We start from the raw sequence: 15867 nt of genomic DNA, 5'->3' as shown, positions 1-15867 counted from the left end.
TATGAAGTAGCAGAAAATAGGACACTATCACCTGCAGCAAGGTGGGAGCAGAAAAGATCCCACGTCCCACGGAACCGGGGCACCTGGCCAAGGAGACTTCCCGGCAAACTGCTGACGGCTCTGCCTGGCTTCTGCTTGCTGCACACAGTGTCATGGGAGAGAGAAGGAACGTTAAGTAATAAGGAACCAGGACCTGATGGTTTTCAAAATTCTCAGCCTCTCCAAAGAGCATAATAGAGTGAAATGAAGAAAAGGCTTCTGAGCAAATCTCCAGCCCAGGACAGTGGCAAATACACAGAGATCTAGTGAGCAAGCTAAGGGGGTGACCTGATCACCTTTTGTTAAGAGCCAGAAAGATGAAGGTGGCGCCACTGTATTACTCAGCCACCAAAACACAGGCCCTTTGAAGAGGCTGAGGGTGTGTCCACAGACCCTCTCAAACAAATATAGAACCTCCTGGAAGCTCCAGGGCTGTCTGACCAGGGTAGAGGAGGGCTTATCTGGAAGAAAGCAGCAGGGGCCGGATGGAGTGAAGCCCAGTGGGACTCACACAAAGGTACTGGGAGAATCATTTCAGCAAAACACCGGCAGCCTGGGCTGAGTGGGATGAGACATCTGAAATGAAAGGAGGCAGCTGGAACCCCAAAACTCTACTGGGTAGAGAACTGAGAGGCTGAGAACACCACTCAGTGGCAAGCACGTGCTACTTTTCATGAAAAGGGGGACGACTCAGGAGGGAACCAAAAGCCAGAAGGCGGAGCCGAGAGCCCGGAGAACTACTCACGGGCGTTGAGACCCAGTCAAGCGGCTGCCAACATTTGCCTGACTGGATTTCAGAACTGCTGTGGGCCAGTGAATCCCGATGCCCTCCATTTTCCCTGGTGAGTAGGAATGTCTGCTCCACTACTGTGTGCTGTATGTTAAAAGTTTGTGGAGGGCAGATAACTTGCCTCTTTATCTCCAGAGACCCACAGATTACAGGAACTACACCCGAGGAGCCTCCTCTACAGCTAGAGCTGACTTAGATGGTTCCAGACTCGGATGCTGTGATGAGCTGAGAGCCCGGAGGAGCTTGGGAAGGGATGGATGTGTTTTGCATGTGAGAGGGACATCAATCACTGGGGCCAGAGGACAACTGGCAGACAATCTCTGATAGGGTTCCCAGCGATCTTCACTTCTTGTCATTCACACCCTTGTGTAGTCCCAACATTCCAGGTGTGGGCCAGACTCAGAGACTTGTGAATATGACTAAAATACTGCTGTTGGATGGGACTGAGGCACTGTTTGCTTTTCACTTTGAATTTGAAGGAATATGAGCTTACTAGAAAACCGCAAGGACACAAATGAGAGGTAAAGCCAAAAGCTCACCTTAATAATAGAGAAGCTTCAGATCTCATGCACTTAACCGTCATGGTGTAACTGCTGTGCTTTGGAACCAGACGGAACACATTAACATCCTGGCTGGGCTGCCCCATGGAACAGTCAGCAAGTTACGAATATCTGAGCCTCCGTTTGCCTATCTATAAAACGTGGATACTCATACCTGTGTCACGGAGTAGTTGTGAACATCAATATGTGAAGTCCCCGGCATCATGCCTGGCATTCAGTACTTTCATCGGATGCAGCCGAATCTTCCCCTGTGGCATCACCATCAAGCCCAAGCCTCCACACCAGAGACCAGGTGGCCACCCCTGGCCTCCTCCTCTTCTTCCCCATATGATCAGTCAGTGAGTCCCGTAGACTGTGTTCCCTCCCTAGCACCCTCTCCCCTCTTCTACCTCCTCTCTCTATCCCCTCTCTTTATTTCTTATGTGAATTGTTAGAGCAAAACCTAGCTGGTTACCCCAACTCTATCCTTTTCCCATCAGATTCTCCACTGTACAGCCAGAATGATCACAATGGGTTCATGTCTCACTCTACCCAAAACTTCCGCATGGCTACAGCCTATTATGTGTCACTGAACTTCACATACATGGTATCATTTAATGCCCATAAGGTAGGTGTTTCTGGATAAAGAACAAGAGACTTGGTGGAGTAATTCCTTGCCCAAGGTCAGAGGGCTGGGAGATACAGAATACCTGTCTAAGGCTGGGCTCTGGCCATTATCCCTACTCCTAAGTTCTCCAAGATGATGAGCAACACCAGCTTCAATGTGCATCACTTCTGGTCCCCAGGTTTGCAAAGCATTTTCTTTTGGACCCGTATTTGTCCCTCATGCAAACCGACTGAGGTTCACAGGGTGACCTATCATCCCCATTTTACACTGAGATTCAAGAGGCACTGTGACCTGCTAAAGACCGCCCTGCATTTAATGTGTGCACAGCTCCTACCCAGAGTGCCTGATACGCCACCCAGTCCTTGGCTAGACCCTCCAGCCTAGTCTGCTCACTGATTAATGCCTTGGCTCCTTGAATCCCCTTTACAACAGGAGGAGACTTTGCTGGCAGGGCTGACGTTCACATCACTCACCTGAGCTATCAAATCTCCATTCTCTGCGTGGACCAGGATCACAGCTCCCAGCCCCTTAAGGAAGGTGAAGGCTTCATAGAGCTGAGGAGGGGTACACAGGGATGGGGGAGACAAAGAGATGCATGAGCACCTGCAAAGATTACTCTTCTGCTCACAAGGTCAGCCACCCACCACTTGCATTCAATCATGTAATCCTCTGACAACCTCTGGGAGGCAGGTGCTACTATGTGCCTTGCGCACAGAGAGGTTAGGAAAGCTGGCCCAGGCTGCACAGCAAGGCCAGGGCTTGTAGTCAAGCATTCTGGCTCTAGCATCCATGCCGTTTGCCACTATGTTGCCCCAGCTTTTTAACAAGCAGAGGGCAGGACAATGATAACAAAACAACACCAGGAGTCCCAGTGGTATGAGAAGGCAGGTGCCCACTACACAGTTAATTCCTGTACTTGTACTGCTCAGAACATCATCTTCCATAGCTCCTTTCAGCCACAACACCATGGTATGAAACTGGGGGGACAGAGATGATTACATCCTAAGATGAGAAACTGGGATAGGAAGTGACTTACACTTGGCTTGAGAGATAGCCAGGGCTCTGCCCCCCAGCTCGGAGCTGATGAAGTGGCCCCTGAACTTGCCTGAGCCCCAGAAACAACCGCAGAGCTTTGGGAAAAGACAGATGCGAGCCCTACCCCCAAGCCTCTGTGATGGGATCTTAGAGTCTGTCTTCTTAATGAGCTTTTTAGGTGATGCTAAGGATGGGCCAGGCTTGGGACCACCAAGCAAGGTCACCCTCTCCGCTCAACTCCAGTAGCCAGAGAAGGATGCGGGCCCGGCGGGAATGACCCACCTGGGTCACACGGCCATTCAGTGTCAGAGCCGGCACGTGAACCCAGGGCTCTCCCCTGCCAGTTCTCACATCCCCCTGCCCTGTGCTGCCGTGCCTGACAAGGTGGCCTGTTCCTGCCCAGGTGCAGAGGGGAGGTGTGCAGAAGCACCCACCTGGCTATCGGACATTTGGTAGAGATCCTTATAGGCCATGTAGACTTGGAAGGAATTGACACCTGTTTTAAGAGATAAAAAAGAGAACAGAAAAATGTGTTCAAAAGAAGCATGTCTTTCCAGCAAGTCGAAGACCACAGTACAGAGTGGCAATCACTAGAAGGGCACCACTGGCATTCACAGTCGGGGCACCTGCCCCAGCCTGGGGGTGTGGGCGAGGGTCAGAGGCTTCCAGGGAATGTCACAGGCAAACTGAGTCTCAAGAAGGAAGAGGAGGTGGAGGCGGCGGTTGCAGGGGGAGAGGAAGGAGGGGGAACATAAAGTGGGGGAGGGGAACTATCTGGGCTGCGAGTGGGGTGTGCAGGGCATGGACAGTGAGGAGGGTGAAAGCATAACCTGTGCAGGTGCTTGAAAGGTGCTATGGCTGGATCCAAGGGAGAATGTGCTTTTTAAAAATAATCCCCTATTTTTCTACTATGGTAAAAAAGCCATAGAATTCACCATCACAATCATTTTGAAGTGTCATTCACACAACTTTAATGCTGTGCACCAATCACCACTACCTAGCAGGGTGTTTGCTTTTAAAGTAAGGGAGTGACATGAGACCATTCTGTCTCAGAAAGACTATTCTGGAAGCAGTATAGAGGATTGCTTTGCAGAACAGCAAGGAGAAATGGCAAAAGGTAGGGAAAAGCTATCTCAGATTAGAAGATACTGCAAAAAAAAATAACAAATCACAACAGATTTGACTTGCTTTAAATGGAAACATTTTTGTAACTAGTTCTTAAAAACTCAGTATAAAAAGCAAACAATCAACATGGTAAACACACCTGCAATGAATTTAACAGAGGTTTTAAGAAACTCTGTTTTTGTAAAAACACTGGACAACAGTTACTGTTGAGGGGAGGAAGGGGTGGTGGCAACGTGGCTCATGGAGTAGTGGGGGGACCGGGGGTGGCTGGCAAAGTTCTGTTTCTCGCCTGAGTGGGGTAACTTCATAATACATAAAGCCTGTTTATGATTTGTGTGGTTTTCTGTATGCTTTATTTTACGCCAAAAAAAGATTAAAGTAAAAGCAAAGAAGCAAGAAACACCAAAGGCAAACTGTATTTTTTGACAATTTAAGAAAATCAACCCAATGGTTACCTAATAAAGATAAAAAGATTTGGTCTTATTTGTAATCAAAGATAATCAGATTAAAACCTCAGTATTGAACTGCATTTTAAAATATGTTGCCCAATGCTAGCAATGCATCAGACTGCGTACGGAGCAGTCTCATGAAAAGCATCACGACAATTGGCACAACCAATTTACACCTGCATAGAAAATCAATTAAGCAATGCAAATCAAGAGTAGTAAATGTTTCCATGTGTTTGGCCCAACAATTTTAGTACCAGCAACAGAGCCTCAGGAACGCAGCAGGCTCCGGCACTCGCAAAACCTCCCCAAGTCACAAATACCACCGTCAGAGTTTTCCTCCGAAGAGGCTGCGTGGAACACCGATTCTAAAGGACTGCACTGAACACCTATAGGGCTGTCAACCCATTCATAAAACCTTCCAGTTCTCAGAACTTTCTTAAACTTCCCAGTAACTGCTCTCTTCCTCTATCCACCCAGTAACCCTGGAAGCAGCTATGTTCATACCAGGTTGACTCCAGACCCCAGACACGAGTCCAGGACTGAGCACCTGACGGATGCTGAGTCAGGAGAGGAACAGTCCAAGTGACACCAAAGGAGCGCTCTCTGAAACAGACATGTGCACCCAGACGAAGGCTGGGCAGTTGCCTTCCACCACAGAAACTTCTGGAGTACAGACTGCAGGTCGAGCGGGAGAAGGGCGTGGGCTTAAAGGGAAGGCAGAGGTGAGCAAAAGGGAAGATTCCCTGGTGGGGGACCTTTGACATTCCCCATCATTAGGGCAGATCTGCTCCTTAGCTTAAGCCAAGCTCTGGAGGGACTCTGTTCACAACCAAACACGATCAACAGGGATGTTGATATCTACTGGTGAAGAAAAACTGGGTGCACCAACAACAAATGGGTTCCTTACTGCCAGGCTTCTCAGGGATGTTAACCTGATGATGTGCATTAAGAATTTCAAGAACAGAGTAAACAGACATTTCCCAAATGTACTGAACTCCAGAAGCCCTTTGTATGGAGTATTTATTTTCTCACTCCTCAAGTATTTACTGAGCACTTACTAAATTCGAGCAGCTTTCTAGAAGCAGTTCATAGTGCAGCTGTGAACTGGGCAGCAGGGATCCCTGCCTGCATTCTACTGGGAATAAGCAATAAGCAGACAAACAAATAACACAACTGCATGTAGAAATGGGAGCTAGAGAGCATCTAAACACACTGGCCAATTTTTAAAAATTTCACAAAAGTTTTACAGTGACTCCCATGAAGAGGTAGAGCCTATTTCCCCACCCCCTGAATATGGGCTGGACTTAAGACTTGCTCTGACCAGCAGAATGAAGAAGTGGCCACTGTACAAGTTCAGAGGCTTGGCCTCACAGACTCGCAGCTTCACTCCCCCTCTCAGAACCAGCACGTGAAGGAGCTTGTGAGCCTGTGGAATCACAGCTCACGGAGACATACGCTCACCCATCAACGGACACTTGGGTTGCTCTACCTTTTGGCTACTGTGACTAATGCTATCAACGCGGCTGCACAGATATGTCTTCAAGTCCCTGCTTTCAATGCTTTTGGGTCAATACCCAGCAGTGGAATTTCGGGATCATAAGGCAGTTCTATTTTTAATTTTTTGAGGCACCTCATACTGTTTCCTATAGCAGCTGCCCCAATTTCATCCTCATTGACAGTGCACAAGGGTTCCGATTTCCCCACATCCTGGCCGGCCCTTGGTATTTCGTTTCTTTGGGATAGCAGCCATCCTAATGCGTGTGAGGTGGTATTTTACTGTTGTTTTAAGACACTAGATTTGGTGGGTTTTAACAGTTGTTTTAAGACACTAGATTTGGAGTGCTTTGTTAAGAGGCCAAGGCTAACTGATACAGAAGCCAGGGCCTAGAGGTTGGGGGCTTCAGTAGCTAACCCCTGAATCCTGTAGTATTGGCTCTGGGGCTGGGTAGTGGGTGAAGGTCAGAAGAATTCTAAGGAAATTGAAAGCAGAGGCTTGGAAAATGCAGCCAAGCTGTTGGTAGAGAGTGGAGAAGGGGTGACTTACATTTGGTAGTTGCAAAACAGCTAGAAAAAACTGCCACCTCTGGTGACTTGGAGGAAAATGTACCCAGAGAATTTATGAATTTGGTTAAGGTGATTTCCATGGAGAACGTGGTTAAGGTTAAGTGTCAACCAGCCTCTTTAAGCTACGTATGATGAAGTACAGGAAGCGAGAGATCAAAAAGGCAACAGAGAGACAGATAAAGGAGGAGCTGTCAGAATGCAAGCAGAGTTTAGTGGACACACGGGGCTGCTTCTCATTTCCACTCTTGCCGACAGACCATTCTCAAAGCAAAAAATGGCCTCAAGTCAAGATTAAATCAAGGGTTTATCTGGGACTCTAATTTAAGGATCCCATAAAAATCTAAAATCATGCCCAGTAAACTTCCTCAGCTGGAGAAAGGGGCTTCTAAGAATCTTGATGGCACCACACTGACACTTCCTAAAGTAGAGAGAAGTTTGTCTCAAAAAGGTCTGTCCAATGGGGTGAACTGTAATTTGATCTACTGGGAATCCACAACATTTTTAAGAAAACTGCACTATCATTGACTAAAAGAAACCGAGGCTGCTCAAAATGAACTGGGGCCTGTGGGTAAAATTGTAACACTTCCAGAATATCTCGCCTGGCTTTAGTGCATTTGCATATCCTCAGGGGTGGAGAAGTTCATCTCTATGTCAGTGGGTAATTACCTGGGCAACCGAGGGCGTGTCTGAAACTGAGAGGTTAAGGGGAGGGGCTGGTTTGCTTGCTGGCTTCTTCCGGAGCAGAGGAGAGAGATGGCCCTGGGTTGCAGTTTGTAAGCAATAAACGGATTCTAAAATTTACTTCTCCCTTTGACTGATTTCGATTTTTAGAGGTATTTTGCCCCGGTATTTCCTCTCCCCAGACTTACACCTGGCGTTAGTCAGCAGGGTTCCTCTGAACCCAAAATCTGTCATAATGGGTGTGACCTTTGGGAGGGCAACCCCTAGAAATGATGGGGAGAAGTGGCGCTCGCGCTGAAGGACATGTGTTTACAGGCACCACCACCGCTGCTGGCTGCTCCAACCCCAACCCGTGGCCCGAGCCTAAGGCTACTGCTTCTGTCACTGCTGCTGTTCCTGCTGCCAGCTGGAGCCCGGTCACAACTATGGAAAGGAGCAGAGGTCCGGGTCACCTTGACAGAGAAGCAACTGGCTGCTGTGTACCAGGCCTTGCTGGCTACGGAGCCCATCTCCGGAACAGCTCCGACCAAGGTAATAACCACCTATCCCATCGCGGGGTGGGTGTGAGACCAGATGGAAAGGCCACAGAGTAGCGTGGCACAGACACCTACCTCATATCATGCGACTGGCCACCTGCCTTTGGCATCCCCAGGGAATGGTGAAGCAGATACACTGGCCCAGGTGTGCTGGCTGAAAGGAAAGCCTGCCTCTGATGTGGCCCAATGGCTACAGCAGCATTTGTTGCATGTGGGGCAAAAGACAATGTGGTTGGAAAAAAAAAAAAAGACAATGTGGGCCTGTCAGTGGGGCTTGACATTGACCTTTGAAGAAGTCAGCCAAGCCCGGAAGGAGTGTCCTGCACATTGTGCAGATCAGCAAACCACCAAGAGGGGCCTAGAGCATCTCTTTGCAGCCAATGGCTGGTCACCAGTGATTGAGAGCGATCAAGGCACCCACTTTATTGCCCATGTGTTGCAAGGATGGGTGCAGCAATTAGGAATAAAATGGACATAGCCCTGGATATTTTGACACATGGACTGGTGATGGCTGGCTCTTCTAGCACCTTGGGGAAAAGGCCTGGAAGCTGGCTTCCTGTGTATTCCTGGAATAACAGCAAAGTGGTCCCCCAAATAAATCATGGTTATTTGCTTCTACAGTCCTTGTGGCCTGGATGCGCCCCCTGGCTTCAGGTGCCATGTGATGGCTGGAATGGATGAACTTTGAACTTAATCTGCATGGGACTTTGAACCTAGCTGAATTCTCTGGCTTGAGAATTATCATGATTGTATTGCTGTTGTCAAGAAAAAAAATGCTTTAAGAGAGGCTTGACTTTGTCTAATGTTTGGTAAGTTTTGTGAGCAATCTAGCATGGTTGTTAGGAATGAGTAAACAAGTGTAGAAATATATCTTGTGCTTAGTGAGAGATTGTGCTGTAAAGTACATTTACTTAATCTGCATAGGATGAATCCTCTGGTTTGAGGATTATCATGATTTATTGCTGTTGCTATTGTATGTCATTAGTTTGATCAGAAGAGGGGGAACGAATAAATTGTAAAAGTGAGATTTCTGCAGGGGCAGCCTGTGGGTAAAATTGTAGTATTTCCAGAATATCTCGCCTGGCTTTAGTACACCTGCATATCAATAGGTGTTCAAAGGTAGAAAGAAGTCTGGCTTTAGTGCATTTGCATCATTCCTCAGGGGTGGAGAGAAGTTCATCTCCATATCAACGGGTAATGACCTGGGCAAGGAGGGCTTACCTGTACCTGAGAGGTGAGGGGGAGGGCCGGTTTTGCTTCTGCTGGAGCAGGAAAGAGGGAAACGGCCCCAGACTGCAGTTTGTAAGCAATAAATGGATTCTAAACTTTATTTCTCCGTTTGACTGGTTTCGGTTTTTAAAGGTATTTTGCCCCGGGATTTCCTTTCCCAGACTTACAGGGCCTCTGGGCCACCGACTCTCTATAGGTGGGAAAAAGGCTGAGAAAGGTTCTCAGCTGCAAACATGGGCCATGTTATGGAAAATGATCTAAATATCTGATGAGGGTCAAGCCCAGAGTCCAGAAGGTAAAACCTGAGCTTTGCAAAACAAAAACACAGACAGGAGATGGCAAACTTTTCTGTAAAAGGCCAGACAGTAAATGTTTCAGGCTTTGTGCACTACATATAGTCTCTATCCTATATTCTTTGTTTTTCTGTTATTTGTTTTCTTCTGTTTTTAAAAACCCTTAAGACTGTAAAACATATTCTTAGTTCATGGGTCAGACAGAAACAGGCCACAGGCCAGATCTGTCCCACAGATTAGAGTTTGCCAACTCCTAAGCTTGGGCACTACCCGAGGAGGAAGACTGGACCCCGAAGAGGGAGTACTCTCTATCCCCAGGAAAGGCGGGCCTGGCAGTATGTGTCCAGCTCGGTTCCAGAATTTCTACGGAGTTACGACTATGTGCCACTCACTTTCTCTCTTTTCAAATGGGAGTGTTTACTTATTGTTATCCTGTCCCAGTCTCACCACCATATGTTGGGTGCAAGGAGTGGGGAGGCACATAACTTATCTCTTATGTTCACAAGTGTTTGGATCAAAAGAAGTGACACCCAAGGACCCTCACCCACATCCTAGGTAGGTGTTCACAATGAGATACTGGACTTGGAGGCTGATGCCATAACTGGATGGGAATTTTGGAGTTGCTGGGTGGAGATAGGTGTCTTGAACAGAGGGGGACTATCAACAGTTGTGGCCAAAATGAGACACTATGATTAAAATGATTATAATGACCACAAGTGCTTCCAGGTCCTTCCTGGCAGAGGTGGAGTCTTTTCCCCCCACCCCTTGAATCTGGGCTAGACTTATGACTTGATTTGACCAACAGGATGCAAATGAAATGATACTGTGTGAGTTCTAAGCTCAAGACTCCTCACAGGCCTTTCAGCTTCTCTGCTCACCTATAACACTACCACCAAGTGAAAGGTCCCAGACAGCCTGTTAGAGGATGAGATCCTATGTGGAGCCACCCCAGCCACCTCTGCTGAGGCCCAAATATTTTAGTGAGCCCGGGAAAGATCAGTACAAGAAATGTTCAGTTAAGCGCAGCTACGACTGCCGACCTAGAGAATCAAAAAGTAATGAATGATTGTTCTCTAAATCCTAGGTTGGGAGTGGTTTGTTACACAGCAGGCCTAGCTGTCACACTAGGTAATGTGATAAAGACACAACGGAAGTCCTTGAAGAAAGACTCAGGAGGTTCATAGCAAAAAAGTGGCCCGACACCATTCCCTCGCAACTGCTGTTCTCAGAAAATGGCCATGTGACATAGGCAAGCGCTTGGCCAGTGTGAGTTCCTTTCCTCTTCACTGAGCTGTCTTTTTTTCCTCTTTTTCAATGGTTTCTAAATTAAGGTCTCTATTTTGAGACTGAAATGCTGCTGACATCCAACAAACCAGTAATCATTATTAATAGTGTTTGGGGTCTGTGCTTAGAAATCCCAGGCAGGATGCCCCTGTCAGTGGTTTGTAATAAGCTCCACCCCAGGGAAGCCATCACCCCTGCCAAGTCCACACAACACTCTGGCACCACTGTATTCTACAAGTTCCTCCTGTATTTTGAGATTTCTAAAAGAAGTTATGAGTCACTTGGCCTAAGGATGGATTCAAGTGCTGAACGATGACCTCACGTCGCCAGGGCTGAGCCTGCCCTTGAGAGCGGCAGTGTGGTGCTGTTCCGGCAGGCTACATGTGGCGCAAACACGCCTGACGGGGAGGTCAGGGGCTGGGCATCAGCTCTGAGAAGATGCAAGCTATGCCCTGCACCAGGGCTCCCAGCAAAGGGAGCACCCAAGGGGCTACGCCAGCCCGAGACCCAGCCGCGTCCCTGTGCCCAACAGAGGGGTGTGTTCTTGCCGCAGACCCACCCAGGAGGGGGCCTTTTTGAAATTCTCACAAACACACCAAAGTACCAGCAGCAGCCATCCCAGGGACAGCCATGTCCAAGGGCTAGTTGCTGTGTGATGCTGGGGAAGTCACTACAACCTCTCTGGGTTTCAGTTTCCCCATTTCTAGAATAGGAGATTGAACTGAATGAGCTCTCAATTGATTTACTGTCCTGAAAATTTCCTGCCCTTGAATTTACAGGGCAGTCACGTTGCCCATCAAGACTGCTGAGCAAGCCCTTCTGACTTCGAGAGGCACATGCTAAATTCTTAGGGAAAGGAAGCCAGACACGTTTCTCCCTCCCTCCTGCTCTCCTTTCCTTCCCTAACATATTCTTTCGTGCAATAAACATTTACTGAGACTCACTCTATGCCGGGCGCGTGCTGAGTACTTGGGATACAGAAGTCAGGACGGGCATCTTCCAGGAAGCCAGGGAGCACCCAGTATTTGCTGCACCTCTCCTACATGCAGGCTCCTGAGGATAGACCCTCAGAGGCCACAAGAAACGTGGAACTTCCCCAGGGGATCCTGTGGAGCAGCTGCAGGCATTCATGCTGCCTTTTTAAAATCCCACATCTATGACTGTGGGGAGAATTTACTGGAGGGGGTAGGACTGCGGGCAGAGCCCAGTGATGAGGCTGAGGTCAAATCTGGACACAATGAGCCCCACATGACAGAAGGGAGCATTGGGGAGATCTATGGGCAGCTCTGCCCAGAGGCAAAGCCCAGTGGCAAGGATGGATGGGAGGGGACAGCGTGGGAAGGGCGCATGAAGAACCACCGTGGATGTGGTCCCCAGCTTCTGCCTGGAGTGAGGGGCTGGGCGGTGGTGCCCCGCGCTGAGACAGGGCCCTGCAGTCACAGAGGGCGGAGCTCACAGACTGCAAGTTTAGGAAGACCTGGTAAGTCTGAGCCACTGGTGGGCACCTAGGGAGCCATGTCCAACATGGGCCTAGGCTGGGGTCACAGGCAGGTGGATGGCGAGGACACTGGCAGCCAGGGCGGGCCTCAGGAAGGAGAGCCAGAGGTCTCCACAACTTACTGAGCACCGGGCATGGGGAGGCTTCTTAACTGGGACCCCACCTGTTCTGATGGGGGCTACAGGTACATGAGGAAGGGAGGAGCCTTCGGCCAAGCTTCCCCAAGACAGCGACGCCTGACCTGGGAATGAGTAGGGGACAGTGTGCTTAGGGGCCCTGATAACGATATTCTCGGTAACCCATCCGCTCACACTCAGACACAGGGCTGCCGGACAGGACACACAGGGCAAGGCTGAGCACCCTGGACGGGGGCGCATCTTGTTTCCCTCAGGCCCTCTGGTCCAAGAATGCTGACAGCCTGTCTGTGCTAACCCTCTGGGCTCCAGAAGAGCCCTCTGCCAGCCCACCCATCCAAGGGTAGAGGGTTCGGGTCTGGGGATCTACTACCTGTGACTTGGCCTTGGGCCTGGGGTTGAAGGATGATGGTGCTCCTCTGGGTCATTCCTGGAACCCTGACATGGGCTGGGCGCAGCACAGGCCCTGGGAGTCATTTAGCTGGTGGTCCCAGCCCTGTTCTGCAGGACAACGCCTGGGTTTTAAAACGTGTGTCTTGAACTCCCCTACAGCAGGCCTGGGGAGGAGCAATGACTCCAGCACCCGCTTACTAAGAGCTCCCTGGCCAGGGTGGGGAACCGCTGACCTAATCCAAGTGCAGCACACTTCAGATGAGACTGCGGGAGCCGGGGTGGGGAGGAAGGGGGCAGGGGTGCTGCTGTGGGCCGGCACGGACTAGCAAGAGAAGACCAACCTCCTCCTGGGGTGGCCACAGTCCAGGGGCTGCAGGAGATGGGCTCAGTGAGAGCCCGGAGCCCCCCCTCCCCACACTGCTGGCTGCAGGGGCTCCGCGGGCACCCCAGCCCAGAACAGGGAGCAAGCAGGAAAGGATGCTGGCAGCTGTGGCCACTTCAGCCCATCCTGGAAGACGCTGGTTGGGGGTCTCCCTGCACTGTGTCAATCATACCATGACTAAATAGCCATTGTGTCTGACCTGGGTACCACCAAGCCACGAAGGAGGCTGAAGACCTGGGCACGAGGGGGGTCTGAGGCTGCTGCCCGGGGGACTGCACTGCCGCAGACCCCTGGGGAGGGCAGAGGGGTGGTGGGTGTGAGCCCCAGAGCTGACGGGCTGCTTCCCGCCCAAGCTCCTCTGCCGAGTTCACTGCCTCGGCGGCCTTCTCTCTGCGGCTGCTGCTCTGGCAGAGGCCGCCGAGTGTGGACACAGGCCAGGCCCAGCAGCCCTTCTCCACGCCTGCCCTCTCCCTTCAGCAGGGCCTCTCTCCACAGAGGGCTCGCCCTCTCCCTTCTCCCCATGGGGAGTGTCAAGAGAGACGCGGGCAGCAAGCCTGGGCTCCCAGCGCCTGGCCCAGCTGGACTGGGCGGACCCCAGTCCACGGCGCCTCCTGAAGAGCAATTCTTATCGCACGAGGCCTGCTCCCCGGGGTTGTGATGACAGGACCCAGGGGGTCAGGGTGCGAGTTAATGATGAGCTCAAACTGTGGGTGCTGCACCTGGCGCCATGGCCCTGATGCTACGATGAGAGGCCACTGAACAACCCCAGAAGTCAGCTGGGTGACCTGCCCCGTGTCACTCAGCCTGGAAGTAAAAGAGCAGGATTTGAACCCAGGCAGCCCAACCGCTCAGATCTTCCCATATCCTGCCTCTTCCTGTGAGGCATGAGATACTTCCAAGTTGTTTCCATGTGCCCTTACGAGAAAGGGGATTATAATGCTGCCCAGCTTTAGGAGACAAAACGAGGTTAGAGACAAAGCCAGTGGCGTGGCCTCCTGGTGGAGGTGGGTGGAGACGGCTGAGCTCCCGCCTGGCCTGTGCTCCTGGAAGCAACCTCTTTACCACTGCTCCCCACTGCACCACCCCCAAGAGCCCCCACACAGATAGGGGCAGGGAGCACCCTACGTCTACGTCCAGCTATGCCCTATAGAAACAGCTGCAAAGCAAACATTGGTAGCTTTACAAAGATGCTCCCCATAACACTGTCTGAAGTTGCAAACGATTGGGAAGAGCCTGTAGTGGCTCCCAAGAGGGGCCCCAAGATCCCCCTTCAGGAACGAAAGACTCCTTCCCCACCCCCAGCCCAGATGCAGGGAGAGGCAGCCCAGTCGGAACCACCCCTCACTAAGAGCTGCCTAGCCCAAGGTCACCCCCTTCCTGAAGAGGTCATGCCCAACGCCTAGCTGACATGGGGTGTGACGTCCCCACCCCCTTGCCCCTCCTTGGGTTCAATCTGAAGGGTGTCCGGGTTGCAGAGCACCCAACGGCCAGTCCCATTTCCTTCACTTCTTTTACAGAGGTGGATCCTATGATCACTCTGAGGGAGGGAGAATAATGGCCCCCAAGGGTGTCCATGCCCGAACCCCCAGACCCTGGGAGCCCATTCCCTCCTAGCCAATGGAATCTGCAGAGCGCATTAGATGAGGAACCCTGAGATGAGAGATCGTCCTGGACGACCTGAGGGGGCCTAAGGTCATCACCCAGGTCCTTTTAAATGGAAGAAGGAGGTAGGAGGTCAGAGAAGAAGGAATGAGGGGGGCATAGGCTGGTATGATGCAGGACCACGGGCCTGGGAGCGAGGGCGGCTGCAGCGTGGAACGGCCACACAGGGCTCCCCAGAGCCTCCAGGAGGAGCACGCCTTGCCGACACCTTGACCTCAGCCCTGAGACCCATCTCACACTTCTCACCTGCAGGACTACCATTCGTGCTGTTCAACCATAAGCTGGTGGGTTTTGTTAGAGCAGCAACAGCCAAGTGACACACTGACCCCCCTGCAGGCCAATCTCTGCCTCGGTTTGCTCCCTGGGAGCCTGACTACACAACAGGAGGCACATCAACCCTGATAGCGTCCCCAAAGGACTGCATGCTCTGGAGGTCGCATGCAAAAGCAGGTGTGTGCCATGCTGTCATGGAATCATCATGAAAGTATTAGCTGCTAATATAAAGTCCTTACCACGGGCCGGCCCTGTTCTAAGTACTTTATGTATATCCGCACATTTGTTCTTCAAAGTGACCTTTCTGTTGTCTCCATTTTCCAGGTGGGGAAACAGGTACAGAGAGGTGGAGGGACTAGCCCAAGGTCACACAGCTGCTAAGTGGATGGGCCTGGTTGTCCATGACATTTATTGAATGAGAAAAGCATACTGCAGAATATTATATTATAGTTGTTTATGTCAAAATTATGCATATGTGAGTACACACATATACAAATAAGACAGGTATATGAGTATTCAAAGGTTTTGTATATGTATGTAAAATAGGAAAAATGTCTAGGAAAACAAACATCAAATTATCACTTTTTACTTTGGACACCTTTCCAAATTCTTTCAATAAACATGTACTAATTCTGAAACGTAGATCAAAAGAAAGTATTTTACAATGCTGGGTAGACACTTAAATCCCACAAGTGCACCTAAAAACTTCCCCACATCCTTTCCTCGTAAGTTCTGGTCAAGGAGAAAACAGTTCTCTGCCCTATTCTGGGACAAGGCCATCAACAGGACCCCAGAGAGCCCCTTCCCCGCAGGGCTGTGGCACTCTCTCCGT

The 15867-nt window shown here is 50.4% G+C and overlaps 2 protein-coding genes across 3 annotated transcripts in view; one reads left to right on the top strand and one right to left on the bottom strand.

Annotated features, from left to right (window-relative positions):
- Positions 1-15867, top strand: part of EVC (EvC ciliary complex subunit 1) — a 209692-nt gene that overhangs the window by 89101 nt on the left and 104724 nt on the right. The window lies entirely within an intron of this gene.
- The window catches only part of CRMP1 (collapsin response mediator protein 1), a 68342-nt gene that overhangs the window by 19272 nt on the left and 33203 nt on the right, over positions 1-15867 (bottom strand). For both annotated transcript variants that reach the window (XM_036921155.2, XM_036921156.2), the window contains exons 5-6: positions 3466-3527; positions 2470-2550 (exon numbers count right to left, since the gene is read on the bottom strand). In XM_036921155.2, coding sequence (XP_036777050.2) covers positions 2470-2550; positions 3466-3527 — 143 coding nt within the window. The remainder of the gene's footprint in view (positions 1-2469; positions 2551-3465; positions 3528-15867) is intronic.

This window comes from Manis pentadactyla, chromosome 5 (assembly GCF_030020395.1).
Source record: "Manis pentadactyla isolate mManPen7 chromosome 5, mManPen7.hap1, whole genome shotgun sequence".
Lineage (NCBI taxonomy): Eukaryota > Metazoa > Chordata > Mammalia > Pholidota > Manidae > Manis > Manis pentadactyla.
Note: the sequence above shows the minus strand (reverse complement) of the source record. Positions and strands in the feature narration are given on the sequence as shown.